The sequence below is a fragment of the Pygoscelis adeliae genome, unplaced genomic scaffold (genome assembly GCF_000699105.1).
Source record: "Pygoscelis adeliae isolate BGI_AS28 unplaced genomic scaffold, ASM69910v1 Scaffold4, whole genome shotgun sequence".
Taxonomy (NCBI): Eukaryota; Metazoa; Chordata; class Aves; order Sphenisciformes; family Spheniscidae; genus Pygoscelis; species Pygoscelis adeliae.
The window spans coordinates 15,034,303-15,048,223 of NW_008824986.1; the positions used below are offsets into that span (position 1 = coordinate 15,034,303).

Here is a 13,921-nt window from a genome sequence, read left to right on the forward strand (position 1 = left end):
AAACACTTTGGAATAGATTCAGGCATGATATTAATCCCTCTTTACTGCTACTCAATTGCACGCATACAGAAATGTACCTAAAAATCAGCTCTGAAAAAAAAAATATTTTATATATTTGCAAGGAGAAGTTGGACGTTTGTGGAAGCAGATATATTTGTGAAAGAACATCAATAATATTGACATCAACTCTCTACACACCAGTAGCATATGTTCCATACATTACAAGCAATCAAAATTATTGTTACCATGATTTAATATAATTTTTAGAAGACATGATTAATATTCAGCTGTAAATAAACAGAACTTCAGGTAGAAAGGAGGAGCAGAATAAGAGAGAGGAACTATGTATGTCTTCTAGGCTCGGAGTTGCTTCCCTGCTCTTTGGAGGAAGGACAATTCTGACTTAGTTTCCTTTATGCTTCCTGTGTTGCAGGTGACTCACCTGAGCCAAAGTTGTCTATCCAGTGCCACTAAAATTGCTCCCAACTCTGAGAAAAGCTAAGGAGGAACTAAAGAAGAGTATTTGCATTTCTCTCAAAGAGCTCTTACTGTAAACCCTCAAACCTTTTCACTCTCTCTTCATAGCAGAGTTCTTCCAAGTTTCTAAGCGTTTTTGTTGTTTGCACCTAAATCCATTCACTTCTTTCTTACAGGGCTTTGGGGAATGGCAGGTTTGTTTGTGTTTTAATAGTGGACAAAAAATTGACACTATACTGCAAACACCGAGGAAATACAGATGTAAAGTAGAGTCTTACCACTTTGGGCCAATATTCAACACCTGCTCTTTTGTTTTTGTTAAGAGACAAAAATGAATCATCTATTTTGGTGCAATCCTCTTTATTTACAAAGAACATATTCACTCTCCTGATTCCTTTAACACAGTGGAAACAAATCCAGGCAACTTTTCTTCTCGGAAATTTGAAAGAAGTTATCTGGCTTCTTCCCAGGCCCCCACTAAGGATTGCCTTTCTCACTGTCTGCTGCTTTTTCCTGACAGGTAGTTTGCTAAAAATACTCCTAATGCTCTTATGTTTACAACTAGTCCCATGGAAACCTCTCAGACCATACAGCTTAAAGGCTCCTCAGGCTCTGCCAAGTGGTCAGTTGCCTCAGGCAGTCTTTTTCATTTTGGCCAGTTCCCTCTTCCTCTTAAAAAACTTTAATTTTACCTTCCTGTTAGCTTGAAAGCTTAACCTTGCAAGATTTAACAAGGTCTGTGACAGATAGCAGGAATTAATATAGCCCATTATAACATCTATATTATCTCCAGCAGTATCTTATACTAATAGTTAGAAATCTCAACTTTGATAATAAATTCTGCTGAACAGAATACCACAACTATTAATTTTAAAGTACTGTTATCAGCACAAATAACTACATCCAAGCTTCCTTCTATGCATACACCCAGGAATCACGTATAATGAAATTAATTTGTTTTGATTATTGCCTGTTGTGGTTTAACCTCAGTCGGCAACTGAGTACCACACAGCCACTCGCTCACTTCTCTCCCACCCCCCCACCCCCCCCCGCAGTGGGATAGGGGAGAGAATTGAAAGAGTAGAAGTGAGAAAAACTCATGGGTTGAGATAAAAACAGTTTAATAATTGAAATAAAATAATAACAATAATAATAATGATGTAATAATGTAATTATAATAATACACAAAGCAAGTGATGCACAGTGTAATTGCTCACCACCCGCCGACTGATGCCCAGCCAGTCCCCGAGCAGCGGCCCCCCCGCTCAGTCGGTAGAGCATGGGAAACTAAAAAATCCTTGGCTAGTGTAAGCATTACCTAGCAACAACTAAAACATCGGTGTGTTATCAACTTTGTTCTAGTCCTAAATCCAAAACACAGCACTGTACCAGCTACTAGGAAGGAAATTAACTCTATCCCTGCCAAAACCAGGACATTGCCTTTTAGGATTCTTCAGACTAACTACACTATGCAAATGTAAGAAGGAACTTTGGTTATTATGTTAAGAAAAGCAAACAATTTTCTTCTCCTGGTCATTTGTAGATATAATTAAAACACCTACTTAGTTTATGTTTTCCCTAATTTTTATTTTTTTTTAATAAAGAGAAGCAGCCTACAATTTTTGTTGCAAAATCTATTGTCATCTGTTATCTTCTTTACCTTCTGAATATTTGTGGAATGAAAAAACAGACTGTTTCTAAACACAAGCTGTTAGCAAGTTTTCATAAATGCCTTGTGTAAGCTAAAAGCGGGTGTTGTATCTGCACACACACACTGATTTCCAGTGTCTTTTACATGTACTTGTTCAAAAAAACATGTTTACATGTACTTACTTTAAGAAAAAAAGGACTAGAGGTACTAGAGGTACTAGAGATAGGAACGAATTTTCATAGCTCAGGTGTACATCCTTGAATAGCTGATTTGGCTTTATTTGTTTCTGTTCCAAACTTGGTCACCAGAAAAGGTAAAGCCAAAAGCAAGCTCTCTGTTTCCAACTTACAGATTTTTTTCAGCATTAATTAAAAAAAAAAGCAAGAAAAAAAAAGTTATCCTGCCAATTTTCCTGCCAAAGAATATTGTAGTACAATATATAAGAAAATTATATATCTATATGAATTCTAAAGAAAGACAACTTCAAGAGACAAGATAAGTATAGTATAATATAATGTTCTTCAGTTCTCCTTTGGATAGGATGATTTTAAGATGAAACTGATAAACTTGTGGAAGGGAAGGTCTGCAAAGGAAACCAGAACACTACTTTTTGCCTTACAACATATTCATCCCATGCTTCAAGGTTTCCATTGTCTACCTGTAGTGTTTTCAAAGGAATATTTTCACTTTATGCATAATTTGGCTTCGGTTTTTATCTCTACCTCCCCGGTGATTTTCTTAGTATAGTTAATTTCCTCCAGCCTACATACTACTTTAACACTATTAACACTATTCTAAAGCACAGAGCTTTAGAACTGTGTGGGGCCCAAACAACGCTTGGGTCAACTCTATGCAGTCAGGTCATGGTGAATTCCTACTGAAGATGGCACTTTGTAAGCTGAGTTGACACAGGACAGCTAGGATTACTTGTGGGATAAACGTCTTTGGCAGGAGATACATAGTCGTCAATAACTAAGACGGGCTCTTCAATTTTACGCCCCTAGTCTTACGATAATTGTTCATGGAAGCCTCTTAACATTGTATGATGTTTTGAGATATCTGCATTAGATCAACTTTGTTTAACTCACCCCCCAAAACAAATCTTTCCAATATAGTATTGAGTCTGTCACTGGTACCATTTAATACTTCTCTTTACAGAGAATAAGCATGATGTGAGCAGTGCTAATACAGGAATCAATCAGATGCTTATTTTTATGAAGTGATAGTATTATAAATACAACTTGAATTTTACAAAATTAAAGCAAAGATAAACTCTCAGTATAGGAGATTTGACTCATTGGGTTATTTATATCATTAACAACAAGCCAGCCCCCCACAAGTATCAGAGTATAAAGTGAACGCTGCGAAAATTGGGTGGGATGAGTTGTCATTTGGAGGGGTCTCTTAATACTGACTGCAGAGGGAGTCCTGAGACAAGATCTAGTGTCAACTTATCATATCACATATAAGGCATATCACTTGAAAGGTTCATTCAGAGAGGAACCTAAATTTTAGGTTGGAGAGAATGCAGAAAACGTCAGCCTAAAATAAATGCCCCAGTTATCCTCAATAAAACTAGATCCACAGCTGAAATAAGCAGTCATAGGTCTATTGATTTTAGAAGAGATTGAGCAATATAACAAGTTGAGATTCTGGTCCTATGAATAGCTACTTTGACTTCAGTACGATTACTCACACAGTCTATGAGTAAGTACATATAGATGTGTAAGATATTTGCTAAGCAACAGACAAGAAGCTACCAGAAAAGCGATCTGTGAGGTTAACAACTTTTAAACGTAAAGCATATAATCCTGTAGACACCTACACATGTGAATAATATTACACATTGGGGTACTTTACTGATATTTATTAACATTTCTTGGTTTCCTTACATGTGCTAATGGTGGTCCCTTGCCCACATTAGAACATCTAGATGAACCAAAGTATTCCTTTTGCTCCTTCATTTGTTGTTCAAGAACACACCACATTCTACATGTATTAATATTCCTAAACTAAACATGTTGCATTCCATAAACAATATTACATACACCAAAAGCCATTATTGCCTTTTCTAAAAGGAATACTTTAAAAATGCAAGTGTCATTATAATATAAAGTAAAAAAGCTCTAGCTGAAATTCACATATTGTCTACATTCATTAGTACTATCGACATAACCGAACTTTCTTGTTCTTATTTAGGGTTACCATAGAAATGAGCCTAGAGCTATTACATGAATTGTTACTGTTATTAAGAAGTAGCCTATTTCAGTTTCATTTGTGTGTTTTTAAGAATCTTTGAATATTCAAGAGAATAAAACTACCTTGATATTAAAATGAAGGCTAGAAAGGTGGGGTTTTTTTTAAACAAAATAAGCTTATTTAATAAAATGAACCAATAATTTGTGTGACACCCACACACTGTATAAAGCAAGCATTCTCTGTTATTCCATGTTTTTATGCTTGTATATGCTATTCTTTCAGACAGGCAAATGGTGCACAGCTGACTGTATAATGAAATGCTATATATAAACATGAAAATTCCAATAAAGGAATGATATTAACCTTTAAAGTCAGGCAAGCACTTTACAGATATAATACCATGCTTTCAAACATTTTTACATGAATGTGCAATCATGCATTACTTCCTCATTTCTCAAGAGGCTTATAGTGTATTACATGAGGAAATAAGATTCTAAGTCATCTTTTTAAGATATGTAAGCTCTTTCTAGTGTGTAATTACAATAATATGTAAAAAAGAGATTTTCATAAGAAAAGATGTAAAACTGCATTTTAACTAATTGACTGATCCAATATACACAAATGTATGTAATGACACGTGACACATTGGCACATGAATGTATTTTGTGTGTGTCTGGTAGGGGGGAGGAAGAGTACGTCTGTATGGACATCAGTGATTGCATGATTCTGGATTAAAGGTAACAATTCTTCAAAACATCTGGCTGAATGAATAGTACAAAGGGTATCTGAGCAACAAATGCTTTACCTTATGAAGGACAAATACTTGGCTAAAATACCTCAACTAGAAGCTGTGTGGTTTACAATCCCATCTGTATGAGCTTTGTTAGTGTCCTCAGTGTAATCTTGTCAGCAAAAAGAAAAGTTCGACACACTATTAATAAGAAATCATTTGGATGCAAATTTTATCTCCAGTGTGGTGCCTTTCAGTCAGAATAAGTTCATGAAACAAAACGTTTGAACCACTACAAAACTGTCAAGCAACCTATCAAGCTTTCCAGTAAAATGATCTATGAACAAGTTCTCTTCTACGCATTCTCAACAGAAGATTGAATGAATACTTTAGATATGAAACATGCAGAGACAACAAATAATATTCTCTTCAATTTTCTTATTTAGTAAATCTGGGTGATGTATCATTTTTTTGTATAAAGAAGGAAAACAGAGTCAGATTGAAACTTCATGGATGGGTTCTTGGGTGAATTCTGGGTATAAAACGTAAGCGGCCTAACAAATCTTCTGGGAGAAAATGACAGCTCTCAGTTTTTCACCCAGTGAATTAACAAGTGAAATTTCACCGAGAAAGGTACTGGTAGAAAGATTTGTGAATCTTTGGAGGAAAAAGAAGGATGAGAGATTAAAACCTAGAGTATGTATCTGATCTTTTTATGTAGTATAAGACTCTTCTAAAAAATGCTTTGCTGCTCCTAAACTTTGCAATACTTAGGAACTCCTTTAACTTATTTGACAAACAAATATATCTTGCCTTTTGTATACTCCTACATGAATTTCCACGCTTGCCTGCAAATGTTATCCTGCTCTGTAAGTAGGAATTTGAGGTTTGGTACCCATGAGAATGTTCCCAGTTCCCTCTGGTTTGTTTCTCCAGAAAGATAATGCCATAAGAATAATGCTTTGGAAATCATCTCATAACATTCTGCATTATTCCTTTCAAGGATCAAGCTCTCTCAGATAAGCAATATTTCACTATCTTACTTCAGCCTTTCTTAAAAACCTTTTTTTAAATGTCACAGATCCATGGGAGGGATGGGTGGGGGAAGGTGTCAAGGGATGTCAGGCAGGAGGTTGTTCATGTTCTCCTGCTCAAAGTTTCATTGATCTTCTTGGAAATATGAAATAAAAGAATGATACTTCCCATTTTCTTTCAATGCAGAACGTGAGTAACTTTGATGGTATAAGGTGAGAGAGAGTCTATCTGGTGTTTCTTGCTCTTTCTGATGGCAGGAAAGAAGAGAAGCTCAGCCAGGAGTTAAAGCATAAACATAGATGTTCAAAAAGCCTTAGATAAAGTATATCTGAAGAGGCAGTAATGTAAGTAGGACAAAGTTGAGAACCAAAATTTTGTTATGAGTAAAAAAACTTTACCAAAACTCAAGGACTTGGCTTAGGGAAAAATGATTTCAACTAGTTAAATAGAAAGGCCAATAGATATGGGAAAAGAGAAGTTAAATTCAGTGTTGACAAATATCAGTTAAAGTCTTTTGGAAGACACAATTTATTTATTTATTTTCATATACATATAATAGTTTCTTAAATGTACATATAATAGAGCCTAAATTCAAATGAACTGCTCAGTAAGATTTGGGCAGTGCTCTGAGCAGTGGAAAGCAAATATTTGCTCAATGAACAATGAATTAGGAAAGAAACTGGAGAGAAAATTTCTAAATTCATGGGAAAATCGAGACATTCCCACTACACAATGCAAACAACTTGCTCTTGCTTTGTATTGGATTAAGGCCATGCTACATTCCATTTGGAATCCATAATGACCCAATTTAGCCAAGCATTAAAGTCAGAAGGCAAAAAAGGACAAAGTTCTGAATTTTCAGCTACACATAGAAGTCTACCAAAACTTCAAAAAATTATTTGCTTACCTCAACAGCCTGATAAAATTCATTACTAAAAGATCACAAGAACTGGATAGTAAAGTTTCTCCTCCTCTAGGGGAAAACAGACTGGGATGAACAATAAATGGATGAATAGCTATAAACAGCATGCTTTTTCATTTTTGTTTGTGTTCTTGTTAAATTTCACTTCTTACTGTAGTTTGTGTCCATATTGAAAGTAACACCTAAAGAATAAAACATGCCTGTCTTTCAAGAATGATGAAAGAGATGGAAAGCTCACCTACCTAAATGGGTGGGCTTTAAAAGTAGGTACTTCAGAATTCTTTTCAACACTAGGTTGCCTTCTACTTGTATGTTATTCATACAATTTATTTGTAACACTTCATTCCAAAACTTTACAAAAAATGCTACCTATAAAAATAAGTTCTCTGATCTAGATTAAAGGAAAATATTAAGCGGAGCGTTACCAAAAACTTTTACATGAACTACTGCTGATGTGCAATAGCAATGAAAATAAAGGAGATTTGCTTAAACATTTCTAATTCATAATGCTACCACACTCTAGGTACTGTTTCACACCTCATTTAAAATAGGAAGAAATACATACTCATGTAATTTTGAAATTAAGCAAGGAATATTTCTGAATGAGAGACAACTAAGTTTCTCTAGTTATATTCAAGGAAAACCAAGGATCAGAACTGAAGCATGGACCTCTGAGAGATTTAATCCAGTTGCCAAGTATTTCTTTCTATTTTGCTCTTCCAAAGAAGCTGATTTATGTTTATGTTGTATTTATCAGTCAGTTTATATGAGGTTTCATACAGTCTTAGAAATGTTTTTGGTGACATTAGGAAAACGAAACTTGGAAAACTTCAAAAACTTTTTATATGAGAATGTGTTCTTTATAGGATTATGCCTACAGACTATATTAAAAATACTGTATTTCAAACATCTAGGAGAGTAACCATGGAAAACAGGTTAGATCCCCTAGATCTGTAAACTCATGTGTTCATATTTGTTCTTAAACATGTCAATAAAACAACCTTATTAACATGAGAAATTAAATCAAAGAATTGCTACATTCCATCACAATACAATTTTGCACAAAACTGTTAACAAGTTAAGTATTGAGACATTCAAACGAAATAAGTTGAATAGAATACTGTAGTTTAAAGTAGCTTTCATCTGTATTTGCAAGTAATGACAAATATATGAGCAGTTGCCCTTAGAGAGAGAATATGCTTTATAATATTCACCTGAATAAAAAAATACCTAAATGAAATAACTACGATAATATACATTTTTCTTTGTAGCACCAGTTCAAAGCTAAACCTGGGCATTAGTACGCTATAATTTCAGTGAAGGAAAATTGTAAGTGCTAGTTACCTGGCACTTTTAAAGCATATATAAATTCCCTGTAGAGCTACAGTAAAAAAAAAAAAAAGTTATTTAAACATTCATGGTGCCAGTATACTAAGAAAAATTAATTAATTAGAGAAATACTCGGCTTTTTATTTTAAATCTAGATTACAGTACCATTAAGCAAGTGCTGTTTCCAAAAATTATCAAGATTAGAAGCTTCAAGGGGAAAAAATCACTGTCTAAAAATTACGCATTTTATTTATGAGAACAAAATTAAATATGGCAACTACCAGTATACAGCATCTGAATCAAGCTATATACACGTAGCAGTATACATAACCTAAGTTTAATCTCATATAAGTTTAATCATTTATTAAACAGATAAGAACAAATATTCAGGCCAAATTTTCCAACACAGGTGTAACAATTTAGACAACAAAAGAATAAGGTGACCTTATGTATGAGTATTTATTGAAGAGCTTCAGTTGTGCCATGGTTTTAGTGACAGAACTACTGATCTTAATAGAGACAGAATTTTGCTTACAACAAAAAAAAAAAGACAAACAAAAAAGAAAAAAAAACCCAAAAAGTATAAGCTCTTTGCAGAGAGGTTTGTCTCCTACTATATGTTCCAATGACTGTTGATAACAACACGGCCTAGGTCACAGCATCAAATAGCTGCCTAGAAAGTGGGAGATGCTACACTATGATCCTCTGTGTTCACTCAACTCACCAATGTTTTTGCACTGCTATTTTGAGACTATTGAGAATACTGCGATGCGTTAAACACAGTATAACCAGCTGGTCAAAAGAGGTGATTATCCCTCTGTATTTAGCATTGGTGCAGGCTCACCTTAAGTATTGTGTGCAGCTCTGTGCCCCACAATTTAAAAACAATGTTAAGGTACTTGAATGCGCCCAGAGGAGGGCAACAAAGCTGGTGAAGGGGCTGGAAGGAATATCCTATAAGGAGTGGCTACAGACTATGGGGTTGTCTAGTTTGGAGAAAAGGAGGCTGGGGGGCAACCTCACTGCTCTCCACAGCTTCCTGAGGAGGGGAAGTGGAGAGGGAGGTGCTGATCTCTTCTCCCTGGTACTCAGTGAGAGGATGTGTGGGAATGGTTCAAAGCTGTGTCGGGGAGGTTCAGACTAGGTATTAAGAAACATTTCTTTACTGAGAGGGTGGTCAAACGCTAGAACAGGCTTCCCAGAGAGGTGGTCAGTGCCCCAAGCCTGTCAGTGTTTAAGAGGCATTTAGACAATGCCCTTAATAACATGCTTTAACTTTTGGTCAGCCCTGAAGTAGTCAGGCTAGATGATCCTTCCAACTGAAATATTCTATTCTATCCGATTCTGATCTAATCTATTCTATTCTATTCTAAATATTCCACCGTAAAGAAAATATAGCTTTCTGCAACCTAGTGCTGCAATTTCTTTAATTTTTGACAGGAGGAAGAAACAAAGTTTTCTTTAGCATAAAAAGTCCAAGGTAAAAAAAAAAAAAGTTTAGAGGGATATTTAAATTGTGTATACAGGAGAAAAGTGGAGATGTGATTGTCCATCAAAGCTCTCAATTTATTCTGAAATATAAAGCTACAACAGTAATCTTAAAGTTATTGATACCTCTCTCCGTCGAGAAGCCCAACAGGTTTGTTTGATTTTCCAAACGACAGCGGCTACCAGCAGTAACGATAAGAAACAACTGCAATTACAAAAAAAAAAAAAAGGTAATTGTAACATAATGGTCTGAAAAAGCTTATGTTTTTAGGGTATCAAAGGTAACGAAAATACATTTAAGTGTGGAAAAAAACACACAAAAATAGAGCAAAACTAAACTCTACCAGGATGACAAACAACAGTTAACCATCCAAGTTCAAAGTCAAAAGAGAATGCACACCTCTGATGCTGTGGTTGTCTCCATAAAATGCTATTACTGTCTCCATTGGCATGGGATAAGCTCCATTACAACCATCCACATACCCACAACAGTCGCAACAAATATGCACCGCACGTTCCACATTCAGCAGATGGAAAAAGAGGATGAATTATAGCAAAAAAATTATACCAATTTATACTTCTCTCAGTTTGTGAATTCTGAATAATTTCCTGAGATGCAGGAATGATAACTATGCAGGGAGTATAATTAATTTGAGGAACTAGGTTTGCACATGATAATAGGTCTGTTTTATCAAATTAAGTATTTCTATAGTGAATCGCCCAGGGAAAACATCCCAAAGAACATTACCACGTTACAGTCCCAAAGACACAACAGAAGAAGAAAAAAAAAAACAAAATTATTAAACTTCTGCAGTTCACAATCAGAGCATATGCCTTCTCTCTTGCTCCAATATTTTTGTATTTGTAACATTTAGTCCATAGAGGATTTTGGTAGAAAGATCATTGAATTCTCAACCTCTTTTAGTGAATCTCTGGATACTGACAAAAGGTTTCTAAAGTTGACACCTAATGTAAGCAGTCAGAACATCTTATAATTTATTTAGACAGTTTTTTATAAAAATATCTGGACTTTTTACTTGTGTGAAGAACTTTCAGTCATGTTAGCACATCTGCTGTGCAGTGTTTGCAATTAATACAAACCTGTAACTATTGAACTATGCTAGTCATCCTTAATTTTTTTTACCAAAAAGCTTCAAAATGTATTCTTTAACTAATATAGGAACTATCAAGAACTCCCTGAAGTAGTATAGTTCAGTGGAGTACTGTGCATAAATGCAAAATATAATCATTATCCATGCAGCAACACCGATGTTCCCCTGTATCATGCTGTAAACAGAACTGAAATTATGACCTAGAAGAGACATCTCCAGAAGTAACAGCTCATGGCATTCAATATTTATCCATAATATGGAGACTATTAGAAACCAGTTTATGGCAACTGTAGTTTAATGTCACTATTAAGGTAATGGAATGAAAGCACCCAAACATTCCTTGGTCTGCAAGCAACAGAATCAGCTGTACGACTGAATATTTAACAAAAAGTACCATTTCTCTGAGTATGTTCAAAACTCACTCTCCATAACACAAGCTATCCTTGATGGTTGAAGTAATACAAATCAGTATGCCTTTCTATCAGTGTCTTATTCACTTAAAACTCTTTTCACCATGAGCTTTCAAAATACTTTTTTATCAATTTCTTCTTTGAACACCCTTAAGAAAGCCTGCCAGAGTGAGACCCAGTTTGAAAGAAAAAAGAACCAAATATATAAAGTGGTTTGGACATAGAATGCTCAATTAAAATTAACAGCTTGATTTTTTACTTATGACACTTAATTCTGTCTGTTTAGCTCCAAGAAGGCTGATTGTTCTGAACCTGAAAGGAAAAAATTGTTAAAGGATCTGTTTCTAGATGTAAAGTTTGACTTTCCTCTTAACAGCCAATGTCAACCACCAGCTTTTTTTTTACCATTTTTTTAATGCTCTTTGGGACTTAGGGATTTTTATGGAAAGGAAGATATATTCTCCCTCTCTCCTTGTAGGGCCATTTTAAATACTGCGTTGAGCTTTTATTGGTTCTTGGCACAGATCCTTTAAAAAATAAAGGTATTTGGAATTTTGATTGGTTCTGATCAATGGATCAGAACAGCTCAGCATATCTAAGAACCATTTTGCCAATAGAAAATTGTTGGAAGAGTCAACAATCTGTAATAAAAGGATGTGATAGGGTAAGTGCTGGTTCAAGAACCTTAGGGAATTCAGAAGAGAAATCTCATACTTTAATGAATCTCAGTGTAAATCATCTTTCTACCTGGGTCTTCGCTGAAAGGAACTAACGCAATAAGAACATTTTCATTGCTACACCATTTTATTAACACAGTATTTCTTACTAGAAGAATTTATCTTCTGAGTTTTTTATAACAAAATATCTAAGTAGCACAAGGAATGTTATGACAGAAACTGGTCATCACAGAATGTTCACCTTTTTATTTAATGCATCACTCCAGTTGATGCACTGATTTTATTTTTTAACATTTGTCTTTGGCTGTCTCCCTTTCTCCAGTCTCCTTTGAAAGCAAGCACAAGTTGACTGTGAATTTATATATGGTGTCTAGGAAAAAGCAGAACAAAAAACCCCCACTGACCAACAGAATGAATCCACTTTTGCAGCAATATCTTTTAAGCTTTTTAAACCAATAGCCGCTTACAAATACTATTTCCCAGAAATGTTTTCTCTACTGTACTGTCTAGCTAGTAACTGCAACAGATGCTTAGGGGCAACATCAGAGTCGCTATAAATTAGCATGCTGTGCTTGAAGTAAGAGTAAGCCATCTCACTTACTCTACTCCTCCTCTATAGTCCTTCCAAAAAAATAAATTAGGGAAACATCAGCAGCTCTGTTTAGAATGATGAATTCAAAGCTCCTGGAATTTGGAAAAGATGAATGTATTCAAGAGAGCTGGACACAAGAAACTAAGAGAGCCTTGCACTGTGCAACTGCTTCATTATGACCAGGAACAGAATCTCTTTCCTTAGAAAATTCTGTCCTTCACCTTTATTAATTTCTTGAACAATTCTCTTAAGCTAGTAGAAGAAAAAAACTTGAGAGTTCTGGCTGAAAAACTGCAGCCAAATTGCTTCTGTGCTCTGTACATCAATGGAGTTGGGTCACGCATTGTACTTTTCTGTCATCAGTCAAAACATCGTTTAGTTTACATGCAAAGTCAAAATCAGAAACAAGTGTTTCAAAGACATACCCATAAAATAATATAAATAATTGGAAATTATAGCGTTGATAATGTGAAATGTTTACATAACACTTTTGTATGATCTTTTCTTGGCAAGTAAACATGAAATATTTGAGTTTCTTCTCTGTTTTTTTTTTAATATAAATAATCAGAAGGGAAAAAAAATATCAAAATTCATGTTAATGAAGAGAAGACAGACATGGAAAATAGATTTTGTCAAGCTAACCTGGTTCCAGACTGTGGTGAGATAATAGCCTTGGTTTATTTAGGGCAATAAAAATTAAAGCTGACTGCAAAGGATCTCACAATATTGAGTGACTTGGCAATAAAATAAGAAAATTAAATTCAGTGCCAATGAACTGAAGGCAATGTGCACAAGAAAAAAAAAAAAATCTCTAGCTACAAATACACAATGATAGGTTCTAAATTAGCAATTACCACGCAAGAAAATGGTCTTGAAGTCATTGCAGATAGTTCTTTGAACATATCAACTGAATGTTTAGTGGCAGTCCAAACAGCAAATAGGATGTTAGGAGAGATTAGGAAAGGAATAAAGAACAAAACAGAAAGCATTGGGATGCCAGTGCATAAATCTATAGTATGTCTATATCTTGAAGCAACCACCACCTCATCTCAAAAACACAAAGTTGAACTAAAAACATATGAAGGAGTGCAGTCCACTTGGCTAGGGGAATAGAATGGTAGTAGAAATAAGCTCTTTTTGGTTTTGAAACAATAGGGAGTTGAAAGAAGACGTGATAAAGACATTAACATCATAGGGAAACAGTATAACAGCAGGACAAGTATAGATGGATGCTCTCCAACCCCCCAGTACACTTCTTAGCTCTTTTCTTGAGAGAGAGATATAAGAGAAGAAAGCACA

The 13,921-nt window shown here is 35.0% G+C and overlaps 1 protein-coding gene across 1 annotated transcript in view; it reads right to left on the reverse strand.

Moving 5' to 3' along the window:
• The window catches only part of ATRNL1 (attractin-like 1), a 548,413-nt gene that overhangs the window by 221,827 nt on the left and 312,665 nt on the right, over positions 1-13,921 (reverse strand). The window contains exon 26 of the mRNA XM_009325920.1: positions 9,958-10,036. Within this exon, the coding sequence (XP_009324195.1) occupies positions 9,958-10,036 (79 nt within the window). The remainder of the gene's footprint in view (positions 1-9,957; positions 10,037-13,921) is intronic.